Source organism: Choloepus didactylus, chromosome 7, assembly GCF_015220235.1.
Source record: "Choloepus didactylus isolate mChoDid1 chromosome 7, mChoDid1.pri, whole genome shotgun sequence".
NCBI lineage: Eukaryota > Metazoa > Chordata > Mammalia > Pilosa > Megalonychidae > Choloepus > Choloepus didactylus.
Genome location: NC_051313.1, coordinates 108,641,797 through 108,661,067, shown reverse-complemented (window position 1 = coordinate 108,661,067; position 19,271 = coordinate 108,641,797). Strand labels below are relative to the sequence as shown.

Genomic DNA, 19,271 nt, shown 5'->3' with positions numbered 1-19,271 from the left:
GAGGTCCCAGTCTTTGCAATCATCTGTTGTTTTCCTTTCTCTTTTCCCCACACTTGTCTGCTCCTGTCTTTTTCTCCCCTGGTCCAGTCCATACCCTCCCCTCCAATAAAAACATTAACAGATAAAACTGGGTGAGGCACTTTATTAGATTCCAGGGCTATCAGTTATCAGCTTTGGGCAGCAGCCGACGGCAACTTCACGTAACTCTTCATGGGGGGCAGGGGCCGGATCTTCCGGCCTGCCCAGCCCCCTTTGCGGTGCCATAGCCCGCTATTAGGCCTCTTGCCCAGCCAGCGGTTCCGACCCGCCTTGCCAATGACCCGCTTGTTATGATCCACATTGGATACTCGGCCCACTGTTGCCACACACGTTTCTAGCACCTGAGAGAGAAAGCGGATGGAGGGCAGTGAACAGAAGGGGAAACAGTCTTACAATGTTGACGGCAAGGGCTCTGGCAAGGCTTCTCAGACTCAATGAGAGGAGGGGCCAAGGGAAAAGCACAATATAGTTGAACCTAAATACAGATCCTACAGTAGAAAGTGGGTAGCTGAAAACAAAAGACACTGTTGCGAATTCCATTCAGCCTGACAAGTCATGCCAAATCACGAAGCAGTAAAGGGCAGATCCAGCCTGAGGCAATTCCTAGCTTAAAACATCTGGGAGCCATCCCTGGGCAGGAAAGGTACATTCCAAACTTCCTTCTGTGCTGGTCCCTTCCACTTGTGTCCACACACCCACCTGCATCTGCCTCTTAGAGGGCAGCTGGATGATTGCTGTTCCATTCACCTTCCGCAGCAACACACCACATGTACCTGGAAAAGGGAGAAGGAAGCTTTGCCACCCTCCACAAAGGATGAGGTGGAGGGGGGTGTTTTACACAGGGACTATACCCCACATATTTTTCTTGATTGCCTTTTAGGAGCAGATATACTGAAACAGGATGCACACAATGTTTTAGGTCAAAACATAAGCACATCCTCATTTTCCTTGTTTTCTCCTTCTTTCTATCAACGGCCTATGGATTCAGAGAATTGTGACCACAGATCTTGGCTTTCCAAATTGTAGGGACCCAAGCAGTTCCTTTCCCCATACCTGCAGCTCGAATATACTGGGCTCCCCGGCCTGGTTCACTCTCCACATTGTTGATGAGGGTCCCCACAGGCAGGGCCCCAAGAGGATGTGCATCCCCTTCTCGAGCAGCAACTAAAAGATGGAATTTCATCAGCACTAGAACTCCTGCAGCCTCCCAGCCCACAAGCATCTGGCAGCCATTCCTCACCTGCCATCCGTCCTATGTGGTCAGAGTTCAGGATTATATCTCCAGCCTGCATATTTTCTGTGGCAATGATCCAGCGTTTCCGGCTGCCCCCAGCTACCAGAGCTATGTCTGCTGACCTGTTCAGGGTGAAGGACAGGTGAGCAGGCCAGCTAGGCAGCCCTGTGTCTTCTGGGGAGCCACAGAGCAGCCAGTCAGACACAACATCATTGCCCCACATCTCAAACTTGCCTACAGGGATCATATCGAACTTCAATGACCTTCTCCTCAAAAGGTCCTGGCTTGGTCTCACTCTCCGGCCGGAAACGCAGAAAATCAATCATGCGATAGCGTTGCTTGTGGCCTCCACCAATGCCATGCACTCGGATGCGGCCTGTGGTCAGGACAGATTGGGGACGTGAACCAGGTCAGAATAATCTAGCTCCCAGCACAGGAACAGGCCCACCCTGGGGCCAAGAGCAGTGTTTCCCAACATTATGGCACAAGCAGAAAATGATAAGAATTTGCACAGCACACTGGGATGGGGGAGTGAGGGAGTACCTATGTGCAGTTTGGTAAAACATATAATTATAATGAAGAAAATAAGAAAAATACAAATGTAGCATGTTAGGGAAGATATTAAATTTTGAAACTGTACCTCTTCAAATTACTGCATTCAGGAAGTTTACTGAGAAAGTCATGAAAATAGTGCTCAAGCAATACCAAAATGTTGTAAATTTTCAAATGGTGCAAAGAAAAATGCCATGGTATTTCCTGTGTATGGCCAGTTTTCTTTAAATACTTAGATTGTAGGAGCACAGACCACATTGTCTGTTGTTCTATATCCCACTCTCTGACTCCAACATACATAATACATGCTGAAGGAGTCCAATGAATGCTTTTAATTGCATTTTTCTGTCCCACAAGATATGTGTGTCACTATACATGCCTAGGGTCCTATCATGTTTTTCCTCTTCATTGCTTAAATCCTCTTGCCCTCACTCCCACCTGTGTGGTCTCGGCCCCCAGACTTCCTCATTTTCACTGGTGTAATGGTGTACTTGGTACGACTCTTCCAGGACTGAAATTTGGCATTGAGGGCCACAGAAGTAAGGATTGGGCGGCAGGGGAGCAACATCGAGGCAGAGGGTGACTGGAGGAAGGCATTCTTTATCACCTAGGGATAAACAGAAATCTCTTTCACTTGGAAACCTAATTGAAGGAGAAGCAACAGAGAACCAAGGGACAGGACACAGATCAATTTTAGCTTGTAGCCTACTTGCTCCCAGGAGTTCCCTAAATCAGTTGTCCAAACATTCCATCAATCAGTTTGTATAGATACCATTGCAGAATGTTTACTCAGATGTATGTGTGTTGTTTACCTCTCCTCATTTGATCATTTCTCACCTCTGAAGTATTTCCACAATGAAATGTTCTTCCCTTGGTGCATCTCCTTCCAAATTTAGCTCAAAACTCTTCTTCTCCAGGAAATGTTTCCTTCCCTGAATAACTCCCTTCTCCAGAGCTGGTAGCTTCCACACATCCATATACCACCATCACCACTGATTCCCTTTTTCCATTTGCATTATGTTTCTGTGACTTTTCACATATAAATGGGATGGGTGGGGATCATTTCTGTCTTGTTTTCTGCTGATTCCCGGCATTGCAGAGTAGGTTGGTTTAGTTTTGAATTTCATGTATCCATCTGCTAAACTCTTCCATCAGCTGATAGCCCCAGACAAGCAAGTTTGATAACTTCTCTTTGCTCTGACTCCCCAGCTCATACCCTTAGCCCACTAGGGACCTCCTGATACCTTCACCTGAGGTCTCTATTCTTTGCATCTTAACCTGCATTCTCTGATCTCTGCAATAACTAATCCTTGTAGATGGCATATCATAGCAGTTAAGAGTCCAGGCTATGAAGCCAGACAGTCTAGCTCCACTATTTGGTGCATGACCCTTGAATGCCTATCAGTTTTCTTACCTGTAAAATAGGACCAATAATAACTGTTTCATAGAGTGCTTGTGAGAAGTTCATTTATTTAAAGCTCGTATTATTTGTGCTGGCTTATAGTAGAAAGTCAGTAAATGTTACCTGTTCGTGAAACCATACAAAGGCGATCTGCAAAGCGCTTTCGCCTCTAGTATCTTGTGTGAGGAACCCGGCGGCCCTATATGGTAACATCATCTTACAAAAGAGAAAGCTGAGGCTAAGAGTGACTTACTCAAGGTCACGGGCCGGCGTTGACTCCGGGCCAGATTCGCAAGCCCCATCTCCCTATTCCCGGCTTCTCCCTCCCCAGAAGCCAGAACAGAAAACAGCCTTATTTCTCACTGTAGCAGATTACCTGAGTGGCGGGGAGCAGGCTCGGGAGAAGGACTGGGGTGGCGGCGGGCGGTGGCGCCAGGCTCAAGGAGCCCAGAGTACGGGTCAGTGCTCGCAGGGCCATAGGGGAGGTCAGATTCCGCCGGGTTCGGTACGCCACCCTTAACTTTAGCCAGGCCGCCTAGCGCTCCTGGATGACTCCAACAGCTCCCGGCGCCGTCGATCTCTAATGACGCAAAAGAGGCGGGTAGAGAAGCGGAGACCTGGCCGGATACACATTTCCTTTTCTCCGTGCGCGCGGTCAGAGCCAATCCTCTGGCACCTCCTCTGTCGCGTGACTGGGGAACAGGCTCCGCCCCTCGGAGCCGTCAAAACAATTGCCTCGAGCGGCAGCCATGATGGATTTAAAGGGGCAGTACCGGCAAGGGCGGCAGCCAGACCGAGAGACTGCGGGTGAGTCTTGGAGGTATCTCTTGGGCACAGTGTGGAGGGCCACGCCACCCCATATTCCCGCACTTCTGGACAGATGAACAACTCCCCTCCGACCGACCTCACACGACTCCACACCGACTCCAAAACTCCGCCCACCGCATTCTTCCCCGCCCCTCGGCATCCAGACAGACAGACAGACGACCTGCCCCGCCCCCTGAGCGACGAACTCACTCACTGACCTCGGGATCGTCTGGCCGCGGGGTCTTTGCCCGCGGCCTCGGTCATTCACTCTAACTCCTCCCCGCCCCCACCCACCTCCTGTGACCCCCCACCCTGGGCCCTAGGGCAGGTCAACAGTCTGGGACACTCTTCAACCCCATTGCCAAGCCCGGGAGACCAATTCCCAGCTCCCCGTTTCCCTGTGATCCCGCAGCTGCTCAGCAGACCTGCCATTCGTCAGGCAACTGGGAGGCACCCTAAGGTGACTCTTCTGAGTCTGTTAGTAGGTGGTTGTGACAGAGACCTGGGAGTTCCTCCAACTTGGCCTCTGGGGAACAAAGCCATGGAAGTGGTGGGGCCAGGAGTGAGCAGGTCTTCCTCCTCACCCTTTCCCAGATACACCCCTCTCCTTAAGTCTCTGATCACATCTCTCCCTCGCTCCCTTCTTGGGAGAAAGTAGTTCCCTAGGGCTGGGGTGGGAGGCTGGCTTGGGGAACGAGGAAGGACACTGTTGTGTTTAAAGACCTGTAGGCAACGGGAACGTGTTTGTCCTGGGAGGGGCTCTATGCCGTGTCCTCTGGGTGGCTGTGAATGGTGAGAGAGGGGGCGGGAACCCTGGACTTCTGGACTTTGGGCAGGGCAGGTCCTTCTGAATCCCTGGCTGCTGAGCAGTTTCTTCCGGGCTTGGACCTGAGCTCCGCAGCAAAGGACTTTGTTCTGTATACAGGTAAGAGGACTTCAAAGCTGAGAAACAAGACCCTTTTGAGAAGGTGGGAAGTATGGGTTTGAGGCTAGTGGGGAAAGATACAGAGCTGACCAAGTTTGGAGATGCTGGGTCTTGCTGCATGGTTGACATAGCCTGAATACCTTGAACCTTCCAGGGTCCTCTCCCCTGGGTCCTGAGATATGAAGGCTCCTGTTTTCTTCTTTTTATGTTCTTCCATGATTTAACTTTGAAATCTATTCTTTCCCTTTTATCAAAATCTCGGCACTTTTTCTGGTTATATCCTGTCTATTCTAACCCTATTTTCTTTGCAGCCCTCCCAAACGCCCAATGTTAATCCCGTAATGCTTTCTTTTGCCTGCTGATTCCTTTTCCTGACCCAAGCTCTCTCCAACTCCCTTTCTGTAATGTTTGTAAGTCCTTAATCCTTCTGCTAGTTCTAAGCACCTTTGTTCCTTCTAGTCTTTCTTCTCTGTTCAACTCAATTCCTCTCCCTAACTCTTTGCCCACATCCATAGCTTTGTGATTAGTGTTGTAGGCTCTCTCCCCTTTGGTCTCTCTCCCCTCAACTAAGCTACAGGGTCACCCATACTCTCTTGTGCTTGCACTTGGACCTTCTTTTGCTCTCCGTTGCCCCAGCTGAATTCTGTTATTTTTCCCCAGCCCAGGCAAGGACCCCCCTGGCAAGGATGTCGGGCCTGGTGTTGGGGCAGCGGGATGAGCCTGCAGGGCACCGGCTGAGCCAGGAGGAGATCCTGGGGAGCACTCGGCTGGTGACCCAGGGGCTGGAGGCCCTGCACAGTGAACACCAGGCTGTGCTGCAAAGCTTATCCCAAACCATCGAGTGTTTGCAGCAGGGAGGCCATGAGGAAGGGCTGGTGCATGAGAAGGCCCGGCAGCTGCGCCGCTCCATGGAAAATATTGAGCTGGGGCTAAGTGAGGCCCAGGTAAGATGGTGGAGGTGATGCGAAGTGGACCAAGGAGGAGAGGGGAGCAGGAGTTAGATGAGAGGTTTGGGGCCAATTGGGATCCCTTTATCCTGGAAGCCTGCATTCATTCATTCATTAATTCAGTAAATATTTGTTAAGCTTCTCCTACACATCAGGCACTTTCCGGGGACTGGAAATATATCAAGGAACCCAACAACCAAAAATCTTTACTGTCTTATATCTTACAATGGAGTTGGGAGAGACAAATAATACAAGCTGGTCCAGGGTGGTGGCAGTGGAGGTGGCGAGAAATTGGATTCAGGGTATATGTTGAAATTAGGGCCGTTGCTACCCACCCCTGGCATGATCTGTATCTCCTAGCCCTTTTGTGCCGCTGCCAGTCTTGCTGCCTCTCAGTAGGCTCCCCTCCTGCTTACCCCCGAGCACTCCCGTTTTGAGTCTGGAGCTCACTAGATGGGCCCACCTAGGTGATGCTGGCTCTAGCCAGCCATCTGAGCACAGTGGAGTCAGAGAAACAGAAGCTGCGAGCACAGGTGCGGAGGCTGTGCCAGGAGAACCAGTGGCTTCGGGATGAGCTGGCAGGCACCCAGCAGCGGCTGCAGCGCAGTGAACAGGCCGTGGCTCAGCTGGAGGAGGAAAAGAAGCACTTGGAGTTCCTGGGGCAGCTGCGGCAGTATGACGAGGATGGGCACAGCACGGTGAGCAGGCAGGGCTGACTGGGAGTGGGCAACTGAGAGTCACCACAAATGTGGAGGAAGTTGACTCATCATCTGAGGGGGCCAGCAGCTCTACCCAACCTGTCCCCATCTGGCAGAATTCCTCTGTCAGTCCTGACGTGACAGAAAGGGGGAAACAGTGTTCACTCATTCAATCTACTAAATGTCTACTAGGTAGTGGGCCCTGTGTACTATGCTGGAGATGCAACAGTGAGTGAGGCAGCCATAGTTCCTGCTCTCACAATTATAGGTTTCTGGGAGCAGAAGTTAGAGTCAGACAAGCACCTGGACAACTTGAATCCGGAAGCCTAAGTACTACAATTAGGGAAAGCATAGTCCAGTTGAGCAAGACCCTCCTAAAGTTTGCTCTCAAAATGTATGAAATTTAACCCTCACTCAACAGCCATTTATATAGCTCAGTGCCTTATGCGATGCAAGAAGATGTGCATGGGGAGATGTAAAGAACTATAAAAGAGAATTCCTGCCCTCTTGTGCTGTGTAATTTAGATGCAGGGACAAAGCTGTGTTACATGTGACAATGCAGGGCAACAAATGCTCAGTGTTGGATGAGGCATCTAGTCAGTGTGGCAGGAATTCCAAGGAGATAAAGGAGCTAGGTCCCTGAGGGCTGGAATGGTCTGAGAAGGATTCACAGAGGAGGTGAGGGACAAGAATAAGTAGAATTTGGGTTGGATTTTTAATTTGAATGGGTTAGGAGTTGGGATGGATTTTGATGGGTGGTGAGGGGAGGGCAGAGCTTTCTAGAAAAGTGTTGGGGGAATGGCAAGTCACAGACAAGGCTCCCGGGTACATCCAGTGAGGAGATGACTTGCATAGGACACAGATTGGTGGACTGGGCAGGCTGGTTTAAGGTGTTTGTACATGGCTGAAATTCCTGGTGGGGGAAGCAGATTCGCCCAATGTGGAAAGTAGGTTAGACAGTGACGGGTGGGCACTAAGTCCATAGTGAGTAGTGGCAGGTGAGGGGCACAGGGCTGAGCTAGAGACTTTGGGTACGTGTCAATAAGGTCAGACACACATACTCCCTGCCCTCCGAGAGACATGACAGGCATGTAATCAGTGTAAACACACAGGGCTCGGCACAGGGCTATAATTACAAGAGTTGAGGAGGAGGGAGGGGGGATTAGAGGATGAGAGTAGTTGGGAGGAAGCTTTCCGGATATAAAAGGAAGGGAAAGTCATGAGATTTTGGCCGAAGCATCTCTGAGTTTTGCAACAAGAGAGGTTTAAAGTTATCTGGGCCAGATGCCGGCCTTCCATGGCTTAGAAGGCTTCCTGAAGAGGCTGTTGGGGGATATCTTGGCCCTGACATGCTGCTTCTTCCTTGCCAGGAGGAGAAGGAGGGTGACGCCACAAAGGATTCCCTGGATGACCTCTTCCCTAATGAGGAGGAAGAGGACCCCAGCAATGGCTGTGAGTCTGCTTCTGGAGTTGGAGGGTGAAGAGGGGCAGCAGGAGGCTGGTGCCAGCTGTGGTCCACCCTGGATACAGAATACTCCCCATCCAGAAATAGGTTCTCCATTTCCTCTGGAGATGGAGTGGGGACCGGGGCTGGTAGGTGGTCGGGGGTTGGATGCAGGCATGGGAACAGGACCTGGGGTGGGGGTGGGGAGGGCAGGCAGCAAATGGAAGGGAAGAGTCCTTTGAGACAGTCTTCTGTTCCTTTTGGGGGATGGCTTAGTGTCCCGTGGCCAGGGCACTGCAGCAGCCCAGCAGGGCGGATATGAGATCCCAGCAAGGTTGCGGACACTGCACAACCTAGTGATCCAGTATGCAGCCCAGGGTCGCTATGAGGTGGCTGTGCCACTCTGCAAGCAGGCGCTAGAGGACCTGGAGCGTACGTCCGGCCGTGGCCACCCAGATGTCGCTACTATGCTCAACATCCTTGCCTTGGTGTATCGGTGAATACTGCCCTCCGCCTCCATTGCCAGGAATCTTCCTCCGGATTCCCACCTTAACCGTCCTTTGGCTTCCATCATTCTTTTTCTCCACGGGGTACCTCTTCTCCCTGCTGGGCCTCCCAGATATTATCCACTAAAGTGTTTTCTCATGTACTAGAACTCTCCCTTTTACTATACCAGTGTCCTTCACCTCAGGGAATGCTCACCATTCAGGCTCTTTGCGTCTTTAGTCTCTCCTTTGGGGAGGGTCTCTCGCTCTCTCTGTCTCTTGCTTCCTATAACCTGGGGCTTCATCCTGGGTTGCATTGCTCTACATCCTGGTGAACCTCCCTCACTGTCTACACTAGGCTTCCTTACTAAGGAAATGAGGTCTCCAGGGCCTAAATGTACCTCAACTCCCCAAAGAAGGGAAGGAGTGCAATGGCTTGAAGGCAGAGTTCAAGGCAACTTGTATCTGTTTTGTCCTCTTCCAGGGACCAGAATAAGTATAAGGAAGCTGCCCACCTGCTGAATGATGCCCTCAGCATCCGGGAGAACACCTTGGGCCGGGACCACCCTGCGGTCAGTATTCCCTGCTTTCTTCCCCATGCTCTCTTGACCCCTCCCTAGGGGTGTTCAGGGAACAAGGCAAGAGGACTCCTTTCTCCCAGGCACTGATCGCAGTGGTTCTCAACTCTCTGAGACCCAATGACCCTTTTATGATGTATATTTTCCTGATATTTAATTCATAGATAATATAACCTACCTACACATAAAATGTCCAAAAAAGTCAATAGTATACCCTAATTAATATAAAAGAGAAATAAGAAAAGTAATTTACAGTAAAATAATATTGAGTACAACTATGTTAGAGAGCATATATAAAGTGTTATATATAATGAATATACTTTAATTTAGAAGAAGACAAGAAGCCATTCCATATAAGCAGTATTAAAAAAATGAAAGAGCAGAAGCATAGATGGAACTAGATTAAAAGCCAGTGTTAAAATAAGTTATTGCCGGCCAAGTTTATTTGTATATGATATAAGAGAAAGAAAGAAATAACCTTAAGAAGGGATAGGATACCAAGACAAATGATAGATTGTCAAAGAGGAGAAAATGATAAATAGGGTATTTTAAAAAATGAGCTAATTGTATGAAAATAATTCCCTACGTTATGACATATGATAGGCAGGGATGATCGCAGAAAATGTAACTCCTATCTTGATGTCCCACCAAATGTCAAAGCATTCATTCAGTGTCTGAATGTCTGGCAGGGCATTTAAAAGTTGGCAGAGCTGTCCCACACATGTAGAACATCTGTAGCATTCTTACTTCCCCAAAGGTAGTAGTACCCCCAATCTTCATGACAAACAAAAAACACCCCCAGAAATTTTCACAAATCCCTCTAGGGGGCGATAACACCCCCATAGTGAACCTCAGACCTATCTTATTCAGCAGTTTCCCCATCCCCCAGCCCCTTGGGGTTGTGCAACATGGGGAACCTGCCTGGTGTCAGATCCTTGTAGGTCCTTTGCAGGCATCAGCATCTGATGGGGACAAGTCTCTCTTTGTAGGTGGCTGCCACACTCAACAATCTGGCTGTGCTCTATGGAAAAAGGGGCAAATACAAGGAGGCGGAACCACTATGCCAGCGTGCATTAGAGATTAGAGAAAAGGTGCCCACGCACTCTCTCTTCTTTTTTTGTCACTGTGACCCCTTCTCCATCGTCTCTCCTTCTGGTCTACCCTTCTCCCTCAACTGTCTCTCTCTCTTTTTTTAAATATCATCTCCCTTTCTCTGCCTTGTTCCTGCTTCCATCATTCCTTTCCCTGTCCTCCCCACATGTGCATGCATGAGTGCACACAGACACACGAACATAGCCATTTGTTGGCTCCTTTGCTTCCCACCAGGTCCTGGGCATTGACCACCCAGATGTAGCCAAGCAGCTGAACAATCTGGCCCTGTTATGCCAGAATCAGGGCAAGTATGAGGCCGTGGAGCGCTATTACCAGCGGGCGCTGGCCATCTATGAGGGGCGGCTAGGGCCAGACAACCCTAACGTAGCCCGGACCAAGAACAACCTGGTAAGGGAGGAGGGGGCAAACTGGGTGGAAAGAGGGGTCCTGGAATTGAAAGCATCATAGTCTGGTATACTACCGTCTTCCCCTTTATGCCCATCTCTGGGGCTGCCTTTAGGAGTGAGGGGTCTGCTTCATTCCAGTGGGAGGGCAGAAGTTCCATAACCCCTTGGGGGTGGAGTGGGAATACCGTTGATCCTGCAGCTAGAACAGGGGGTGTAAGGAGGCTCTCAGGGCAAAGTCATAAAGAGGTCAAGAAGTGGAAATCCTTTAGCCTGGCTAAGACCGTCTCCATCTCTTGCTCCTGTGTTTTTGCCTTCCTGCCTTCCAGGCTTCCTGTTACCTGAAACAGGGCAAATATGCTGAGGCTGAGACACTATACAAAGAGATCCTGACCCGTGCTCATGTGCAGGAGTTTGGATCTGTGGATGGTGAGTGGTAAGGGCCTGGGGGAGGGGGCTGCAGGGAGGAAGGGAAAGGCAGACAAAAGGTGGGGGTTGGCCACAGTGATTTCCAGGGGGAGCCGGACCTCTTTAGTCCAGCCCTGTCGGTCTCTGGGCCTTGGCTCCCCTCATAATGTCCATCTCAGTTCTCTAACCTCCCCACCCCACCCCATGTATCACCCCCAGATGACCACAAGCCCATCTGGATGCATGCAGAGGAGCGGGAAGAAATGAGCAAAGTAAGTGGAGGGCCCAGCCTGGGAGCCTGAGGCTACTGGGACTCTATGTTACTCCTTGCACTAAGCCAGCCCCTCACTTCCCATCTGAGCACCAGCCCCCAATGCATGGCGCCCTCCCAGCCCAGCCTACACCCTACCTCCCTGCCACCTTGTGCCCCAGCTCCTTGATCCTCTCATCTCTGGCACCCTTGCCCATCTGTTGTCCTGCAGAGCCAGCATCGTGACGGTGGCACACCCTATGCTGAGTATGGAGGCTGGTACAAGGCCTGCAAAGTGAGCAGGTGAGCTGCTGCCACTTAGAAGCCAGCTTTTCCTCTGAGCCCACCATCCACACCCTGATCCCCCCCTCCTGGACCTTTTCCCTTCTTCCCTCTGGCCTTCTGGGGTCTAAGCTCTGCACCCTCTCTCTCCTGCTTCCTGTTCTGAACCCATCCTCTCTTCCTTTCCTGGTCTCAGCCCCACAGTGAACACTACTCTGAGGAACCTAGGAGCTCTGTATAGGCGTCAGGGAAAGCTGGAGGCAGCTGAGACCCTGGAGGAATGTGCCCTTCGTTCCCGGAAACAGGTCAGAGACCCAGAGGGGAAGGATATCAGGGGAAGGAAGGGCCCAAGGGAATGGGGGACCACTGAGGCTCCTTGGGAGGCTCCCAAGAATAAGAGGAGAGGCTGATAAGGAGGGCAGGAGGGACAGGAAAGCAAGGCAGTCTTATGCTTGTTTTTTTTTTGGAGATTGACTGTTTTCTTACACATTTTTCATCACAATATTTTAAAAACTAACTTCCTCTTTCTGACGTGGCATAGCATATGCCTTTTTTTAATTGTGGTAACTTAGACAAAACATAAAAATCATCTTAACTGTTTTAAGTGGACAGTTCTATGACATTAAGTTCATTGACAGTGCTGTGTAACTTTCACCACTATTTCCAGACTATTTTCACCATCTCATTCCACTCTGCCCCAACCCCTGGTAACCACTGTTTTTCTCTCTGTCTCTATGAATTGACTAAGTATTTCTTATAAGAGAAATCATACAGTATTTGTCCTTTTATGTCTGGCTGATTTCACACAACATGATGTCTTCAAGGTTCATCTATGTTGTAGCATGTATCAGCACTTCACTTCTTTTCTTTCTTTTCCCTTTTCACCTTGTTTTTTAATGATTTTATGCTGCTTTTTCCCCCCTGAAATTTTATTGGGATATATTCACATACCATACAGTCATCCACACTGTACAATCAGTTGTTTACAGTATCATCATATAGTTGTGCATTCATCACCACAATCAGCCCTTGAACACATTCATTACTCCAAAGATAAAATAAAATAAAATAAAAATGAAAGTAAAAAAGAACACCTAAAACATCCCATACCCCCTACCCCCTTCTATTAGTCATTCACTTTTTGTCCCCATTTTTTTCTACTCATCTGTCCTTATACTGGAAAAAGGAAGTGACTTCACTTCTTTTAACAGCTAAATAATATTCCATTTTGTGGAAATACCACATTTTGTCTGTCCATTCATCTGTTGATGGACATTTGGGTTGCTTCTACCTTTTGGCTATTGCGAATAACGCTGTAATGAACACTGGTGTACAGATATCTGAGTCACTGCTTTCAAGTCTTTGGGGTATATATCTAGGAGTAGAATTGCTGAGTCCTATGGTAATTCTATGTTTAACTTTCTGAGGAACTGCCAAAAGGTTTTCCATAGTGCCTGCATCATTTTACATTCTCACCAGCAATGTATGAGGGTTCCTATTTCTCCACACCCTCATTAACACTTATTTTCAGTCTTTTAAAAATAATAGCCATCCCAGTAGGTATGAAGTGGTATCCATCATAGTATCAATTTGCATTTCTTTAATGGTTAATGATATTGAGCATCTTCTCATATACTTACCGGCCATTTGAATATCTTCTTTGGAGAATGTCTATTCACATCCTTGGCCCATTTTTTAATTGAGTTGTTTGTCTTTTTGTTGTTGAGTTGTAGGAGTTGTTTATATATTCTTGACATTAAACCCTTATCAGATATATGGTCTTAAACTAATAACAACCTAGTTCAATTAGTACCAACCTAGATTCAGTAGTATACAAACTCTATTTCTATGTATCTCTGTTCCCCCCTTTATATTTTTATTGGTTCAGATTACATAGTTATATTGTATGTACAAATCATAGATTTAAAATGTTATTTTACATATTTATCTGTTAATCCATATAGGCAGGAAAAAGCAGTTATAAAACAAAAGTACAATAATACAGGATTTTATACTTACCTGTATAGTTACCTTTACCAGTGTTCTTTATTTCTCTTATGGCTTCAAGCTACTGTCTAGTGTCCTTTTATTTTAGCCTGAAGGACTCCCTTTAACATTTCTTGTAGGTCAGGTCTTCTGGCAATTAACTCCTCCAGCTTTTGTTTCTCTGTAAATGTCTTAATCTCTTCCTCATTTTTTAAAAACATTTTTTTATTGTGAAATATAACATATATGCAGAAAAGGGATAATTTTCGAAGCACAGTTTAACAAGTAGTTTATAGAGCAAATATCAAAGTATGCTATGTGTTACAGTTCCACAATTTGAGATATTTCCTTGGGCTGTTCTAATACTCTAGAAACTAAAAACAAATATCTATATAATGAGTCAGTAGTCATAATCATTTGTTGAATCCTAACTTCTCTGTTACAACTTGTCCCTCTCATTTGAGCATTCTCTCAATCTTCAGGGATATTTGGACAGTGACCATTGTAACTTCTTCATGTTGAAAAGGGGTATTGACAGTAAGGGATAGGAGAATGCAAGTGGTTGATGTTCTGGGAGAGACTGGTACCTCTAAGTGTCACGGCTTATCTGGCATAGCAACAGTCTGGAGGCTTTAAGTTTCTGAAAAATAACCTTAGTAAGTAAAACTTTTATAGAGTCTTAGATAGAGCCCTGGGTTTTCTTTAGGGTTTTCAGGAATACTGTTGGTTGGGACTTGGTATACCATGGCAATTTGCATTATCTGGATGAAGCTTGCATAAGAGTAATCTCCAAAATGACCTCTTAACTCTATTTGAAATCTCTTACCCACTGAAACCTTATTTTGTTGTATTTCTTTCCCCCCTTTTGGTCAAGAAGGCATTGTCAATCCCATGATGCCAGGGCCAGACTCATCCCTGGGAGTCATAGTCCCACACTTCCAAGGAGACTTGTACCTCTGAAAGTCACATCCCACATAGAGGAGAGTCTCCTTCATTTTTTGAAAGATAATTTTTCTGGGTATAGAATTCTTGGTTGACAGTTTTTTTTGTTGTTGTTGTTTTTGTTCTTTAATTTAAGGACTTTAAATATGCCATCCTACTGTTTTCTGGCCTCCATGGTTTCTGATGAGAAATCTGCTATTAATATTATTGGGGATTCCTTGTATGTGGAAAGCCGCTTCTCTCTTGCTCCTTTCAAAATCTTCTCTTTGTCTTTGGATTTTGACAATTTCACTATAATCTGGCTTGGTTAGATCTCTTAGAGTCTTTCCTGCATGGTGTTTGTTGAGTTTCTTGGATGTGTATATTCATGTCTTTCATCGGATTTTGGAAGTTTTTGGCCATTATTTCTTCAAATACATTTTCTGCTCCTTTCTCTCTCTCTCGTTCTTTTGGGACTCCAATGTTGCCTTTGTTGGTATACTTGATGGTGTCTCACAGGTCCCTCAGGCTCATTCCTTTTTCATCATTATCTTTTCTTTCTGCTCTTCCCACTGGGTAATTTTAATTGCCTCATCTTCAAGTTCACTGGTCCTTTCTTCTGCCTATTCAAATCTGCTGTTGAATCCATCTGATTTTTTCATTTCAATTACTATACTTTTCAACTCCACATTTTCTGTTCGGTTCCTTTTTTATAATTTCCAGCTCTTGATTTTGCTCAGACAACATTTTCTTAATTTCCTTTAGTTCGTTGTATATGGATTCCTTTAGTTCATTGAACTTATTTAAGACAGTTGATTAGCCTTTGACTAATAGTTGCAGTGTATGAGCTTCCTCAGGGATGGTTTCTGTTAAGTTCTTTTTTTCCTGTGAATGGGACATATCTCCCTGTCTCTGTGTGTTTTTGAATTTTTTTTGTTGATAACCAGACATTCTGAATATTATGTTTTGCTTTGGAAATCTAGTCCTCCCACTCTTCTGGGAGTGCTAGGTATATTTTGTAGTTGTTGTTGTTGAGAGCTAGAGTCATCAGTTTGCGTTTTTTCCAAACTATTTTTTCTCCCAAATGGGGAATGGAAAGAAAAGGGGGGGGGGGGAAGAGTACTGCCTCTTTAAGAGTCCTCTGCCATTTTTACCTTGGGGGTGGGGGAGGTGTTGGAGTAATGGCCATGCTCAGTGTCAGTCCCCCAGCTATCTAAAGTAGCTGATGTAAAGCAGTGATCAGTGATCAGACCATGCACAGCCCCTCCACCCCTTGGATTTTGGATGCCTAGGCAGCCCACCCTGGCACCAGCAAGTTGTACCAGGAGCCAGGGCTGCAGTCCTCACTGCTGCCTGCCATGGAGTTGGGGGATGACAGATGGTAACCACCACAAGAAGGGTGAAATTCACCAGTATTTACTGCAACTTACTAGCTTCTTCCTTAAGCTCTTCCCTGGATGCTGAACTGTGTAACACTAGTCTTCAGAGTTTCAAAATAGTTGATTCAGACAGTTCCTACCAGTTCAATAGTTGTTTTGGTGGAGGGTGTTTTAGTTTGCCAATGCTGCCAGAATGCGAAACACAAGAGATGGATTGGCTTTTATAAGGTGGTTTATTTGGTTACAAAGTTACAGTCTTAAGGCCATAAAGTGTCCAAGGTAAAGGGGTACCTTCACTGAAGGATGGCCAATGGCATCCGGAAAACCTCTGTTAGCTGGGAAGGCACATGTTTGGCTTCTGCTCCAGAGTTCAAAATGGCTGTCTCCCAGGACGTTCCTCTCTAGGCTTCAGCTTCTCTCCAAAATTTCACTCTCAGTTGCTCTTGGGGGCATTTGTCCTCTCTTAGCTTTTCTGGAGCAAAAGTCTGCTTTCAAAGGCCATCTCCAAAATGTCTCTGTAAGCTTCAGCTCCTCTCTTAGCTTCCATGCATTCTTCAAAATGTCCCTCTTGGCTGTAGCAAGCTCACTCCTGTCTGAGCTTATATAGTGCCCCAGTAAACTAATCAAGGCCCATACTGAATGGGCGGGGCCACACCTCCATGGAAATTATCCAGTGAAGGATCTCGCCCACAGTTGAGTGATCACATCTCCACGGAAACATCAATCAAAAATCATCAAACCAATCAACACCAATGTGTTTCCTGCCCACACAAAACTGCATCAAAGATAATGGCGTTTTGGGGGATATAATACATCCAAACCAGCACAGAGGGACTGACTCCTGAAGCTTCCTACTCTACCATCTTCCCACAGTCCTCTCCTTATGCTTGTTTTTAACAGTCTTCTTACACACCACCCCCATCTGTCCTTTGCGAACAGGACTGCAGGTTCAAGATTTACTTCACTAAATGGGAATATTAAAGGGGAAGCCCTGCCCTTTCACAAGCTGAACTTTGAAGAATCTATTTAGGAGAGGCATAGGTGGTGTGGGTGAGGGGGTTGAGGGGAGCCCTAAGTCAGAGTTTCTCAAATTATGGGTCTTAACTCATTAGTGGGTCATGAAATCAATTCAGTATAGGTCATGGCTAAAAATGTATACATATCTGTATATATCAAATACATTACAAATAGTAAAGGTGTTCCAGTATGTATATACTGGGACATCACAAGGTAAAATGTTTTCCTTGCAGTAGCTGATGGTCAAACAGTTTGAGAACCCCATCCTGAGGAGTTAAAGGGTGGGAAGTCCCAACTCCTTCTGTTGCCTTCCAGGGCACTGACCCCATCAGCCAGACCAAGGTGGCAGAGCTGCTTGGTGAGGGTGACGGTGGAAGGACCTCCCAGGAGGGTCCTGGGGGCAGCGTGAAATTTGAGGGAGGTGAAGATGCCTCTGTGGCTGTGGAATGGTCAGGGGTAAGTCTGATCATTGTCCCTTGATCTCTCCTGCCCACTCTTGCTACTGGCACTGAGAGGCTTTGAGCCTGTCTTCTTTCTCCAGGCTCATGCAGGATTTGAGGGCATGTGATCCCCATTTTGTCCTGTTAAAACCCTTTCCTATTGGGGCGATGTCTGGGAGCCTGCTTTTGACAAGGCTCTTGTTTTCAATAAAAGGCAGAAGTAGACTTAGAAGCCAGTCTGCATGAGGTTTCTTTAGTTGCCCATCCCTCCCCCACAGGATGGCAGTGGGACCCTACAAAGGAGTGGTTCTCTGGGCAAGATCCGGGACGTGCTTCGTCGAAGCAGTGAGCTCCTAGTGAGGAAGCTTCAGGGCAACGAGCCCCGGCCCTCCAGGTACGCAGTGAGGTTGAGATATGGCAAAGCAGGCAAGTAAGCCCTTGCTTCCAACTCCTCTTGGCCCCAGATCTCTGGAGAAGTGCCTTGGGTCTCTCCATGGGGTAGGTCAGGGATGCCGTGGAGATAAAAGTTCAGGTAATCTAGTGACACCAGGTGGGGGAATGAGGGTTTCAGAGGAGATCCTGGTTACTGATGAAGAGAGTGTGTGTATGGGTGTGGGGGATGGTGGGAGGCTGTGCCTTGGGTGACAGTACCAAAGAGGCGTGCATCTTTAGGGCCACTCAAGAGGAGAGTTCTCAATTTTTCTTTTTCCATTGTAGCAGCAACATGAAGCGGGCAGCCTCCTTAAACTATCTGAACCAACCCAGTGCAGCACCCCTCCAGGTGAGAGCAGTGCTTGGGAGCATATTGGTGGATGAGACAGAAAGGAAAACAGCAGACAAACCCTGTGGGAGTTAGGGGAGATGGGGAGAGTCATCTGGGATGAAGACTCCAGCCAGGGGCTTGGAGTCATCAGGAATCAGGCAGACAGCTTATTGGGGGGACAGTTTCAGGTCAGAGTTAGTAGCAAATAAGTTAATCAAGAGAGGAATAGCGATTGACAGTCTCTAGACTGTTTTTTGGAATTACGAATAAGTCAAGAATGATTCGTACTAATTGCTCTTCCTCCTGCTGCCACCATACTTCTTACCTTGGGAACTAAGTAGTGGATGAGAAGGGAAAAAGAAAAAAAAATACTCTCCATTTGAGAGAACACTAAGGGCATTTTAATGGGGAATGACCACTTGCATCAGCACATTCAGAGTATATGCCAGCACTCACAAGACTTTTCCAGGTATTTTCTCCATTAGATTCTGACCTCCAGGAACATTCTAGCAGAGTCTAAACAAAGTCCCAGAGCTTGGGGCTGAAGTTATACAGGCTCAATCCTAGGTTCAGAGATAGACTGCAGCCATGAAATAAATGGACTCCAGGGAACATTCTTCGGGAGACTGAGGTCCCTGGGCTGATGTGCAGATGTTGTCTATTTCAGGTCTCTCGGGGCCTCAGTGCCAGTACCATGAACCTGTCTTCTAGCAGCTGACATTCAATCCATTCCCCAGGCCTGCTGGGTCCCTCCACAGCATTCCCCATTGCTCCTGGCTCTTCCCCACCCCAAGGTGGGACAGTGAAGGGGGAGCAGCTTAACCAGGGGATTGCTGCTGCCCTTAGGGTCTCTGCTCCCTCCTCAGGAAGGACTCTCAGGACACCCTCTCCCCACCCTGTGGTCCTCTAGAGTTGCTAGCTCTGAGGCCCCCAAGGCGGGTAAGAAGCAGGTATACACCTCAGAAATGCAGCCTGCTGTTGGTTTCTCTGTCACAGGTTTTGGGGGCTGAGCAACCAAGCCCCCTTGCCCTGGCCTCTTGTTCCCCTCAGCTGCCTCACTTCAGGTCCATGTATTTCACTTAAATAAAAGAATCAGGTAACCATTCTGCCAGTTGAGTCCTGATTGAAGAGGGTAGGAAGCAGGGGTTATGTTGGGGCCCTTCACAGAAAAACCAGGAGGGGCAGTGATGGATGGGGCAACAGGAGGAGTGTTGATTC

General features: G+C 47.5%; 2 protein-coding genes across 3 annotated transcripts; one reads left to right on the top strand and one right to left on the bottom strand.

Moving 5' to 3' along the window:
* Positions 1-122: 122 nt before the first annotated feature.
* Positions 123-3,855, bottom strand: MRPL2 (mitochondrial ribosomal protein L2). The gene is made up of 7 exons (XM_037842142.1): positions 3,604-3,855; positions 2,264-2,432; positions 1,508-1,649; positions 1,280-1,395; positions 1,093-1,203; positions 739-812; positions 123-380 (listed from the first exon to the last, which is right to left on the bottom strand). The coding sequence occupies exons 1-7, from the start codon at positions 3,703-3,705 to the stop codon at positions 168-170; spliced, it is 927 nt and encodes a 308-aa protein (XP_037698070.1). The 5' UTR covers positions 3,706-3,855; the 3' UTR covers positions 123-167.
* A 104-nt stretch (positions 3,856-3,959) lies between these two features.
* On the top strand, positions 3,960-19,161 carry KLC4 (kinesin light chain 4). Of its 2 annotated transcripts, none has more exons than XM_037842141.1 (16): positions 3,960-4,034; positions 5,620-5,903; positions 6,374-6,604; positions 7,975-8,056; positions 8,325-8,544; positions 9,018-9,105; positions 10,101-10,202; positions 10,438-10,611; positions 10,937-11,036; positions 11,235-11,287; positions 11,498-11,568; positions 11,744-11,852; positions 17,166-17,306; positions 17,569-17,684; positions 18,008-18,071; positions 18,721-19,161. In XM_037842141.1, exons 1-16 carry the CDS (start codon positions 3,977-3,979, stop codon positions 18,769-18,771), a joined length of 1,944 nt encoding a protein of 647 aa, XP_037698069.1. In that variant the 5' UTR covers positions 3,960-3,976; the 3' UTR covers positions 18,772-19,161. The 2 variants fall into 2 exon arrangements, with proteins under 2 accessions (XP_037698069.1, XP_037698068.1); XM_037842140.1 differs by lacking the exon at positions 3,960-4,034 and adding an exon at positions 4,051-4,959.
* Positions 19,162-19,271: the final 110 nt, after the last annotated feature.

Bases quoted from the DNA above. Each gene is read 5' to 3' on its own strand.
- MRPL2 (XM_037842142.1), bottom strand. From the start codon at position 3,705: ATGGCCCTGCGAGCACTGACCCGTACTCTGGGCTCCTTGAGCCTGGCG. The intron at 2,433-3,603 runs GTAATCTGCTAC...GTTTATCCCTAG, and splicing joins GCCTGCTCCCCGCCACTCAG to GTGATAAAGAATGCCTTCCT. The intron at 1,396-1,507 runs GCAAGTTTGAGA...CACCCTGAACAG, and splicing joins GTTCGATATGATCCCTGTAG to GTCAGCAGACATAGCTCTGG.
- KLC4 (XM_037842140.1), top strand. From the start codon at position 4,824: ATGGTGAGAGAGGGGGCGGGAACCCTGGACTTCTGGACTTTGGGCAGG. The intron at 6,605-7,974 runs GTGAGCAGGCAG...CTTCCTTGCCAG, and splicing joins ACGAGGATGGGCACAGCACG to GAGGAGAAGGAGGGTGACGC. The intron at 8,057-8,324 runs GTGAGTCTGCTT...GGGATGGCTTAG, and splicing joins AGAGGACCCCAGCAATGGCT to TGTCCCGTGGCCAGGGCACT.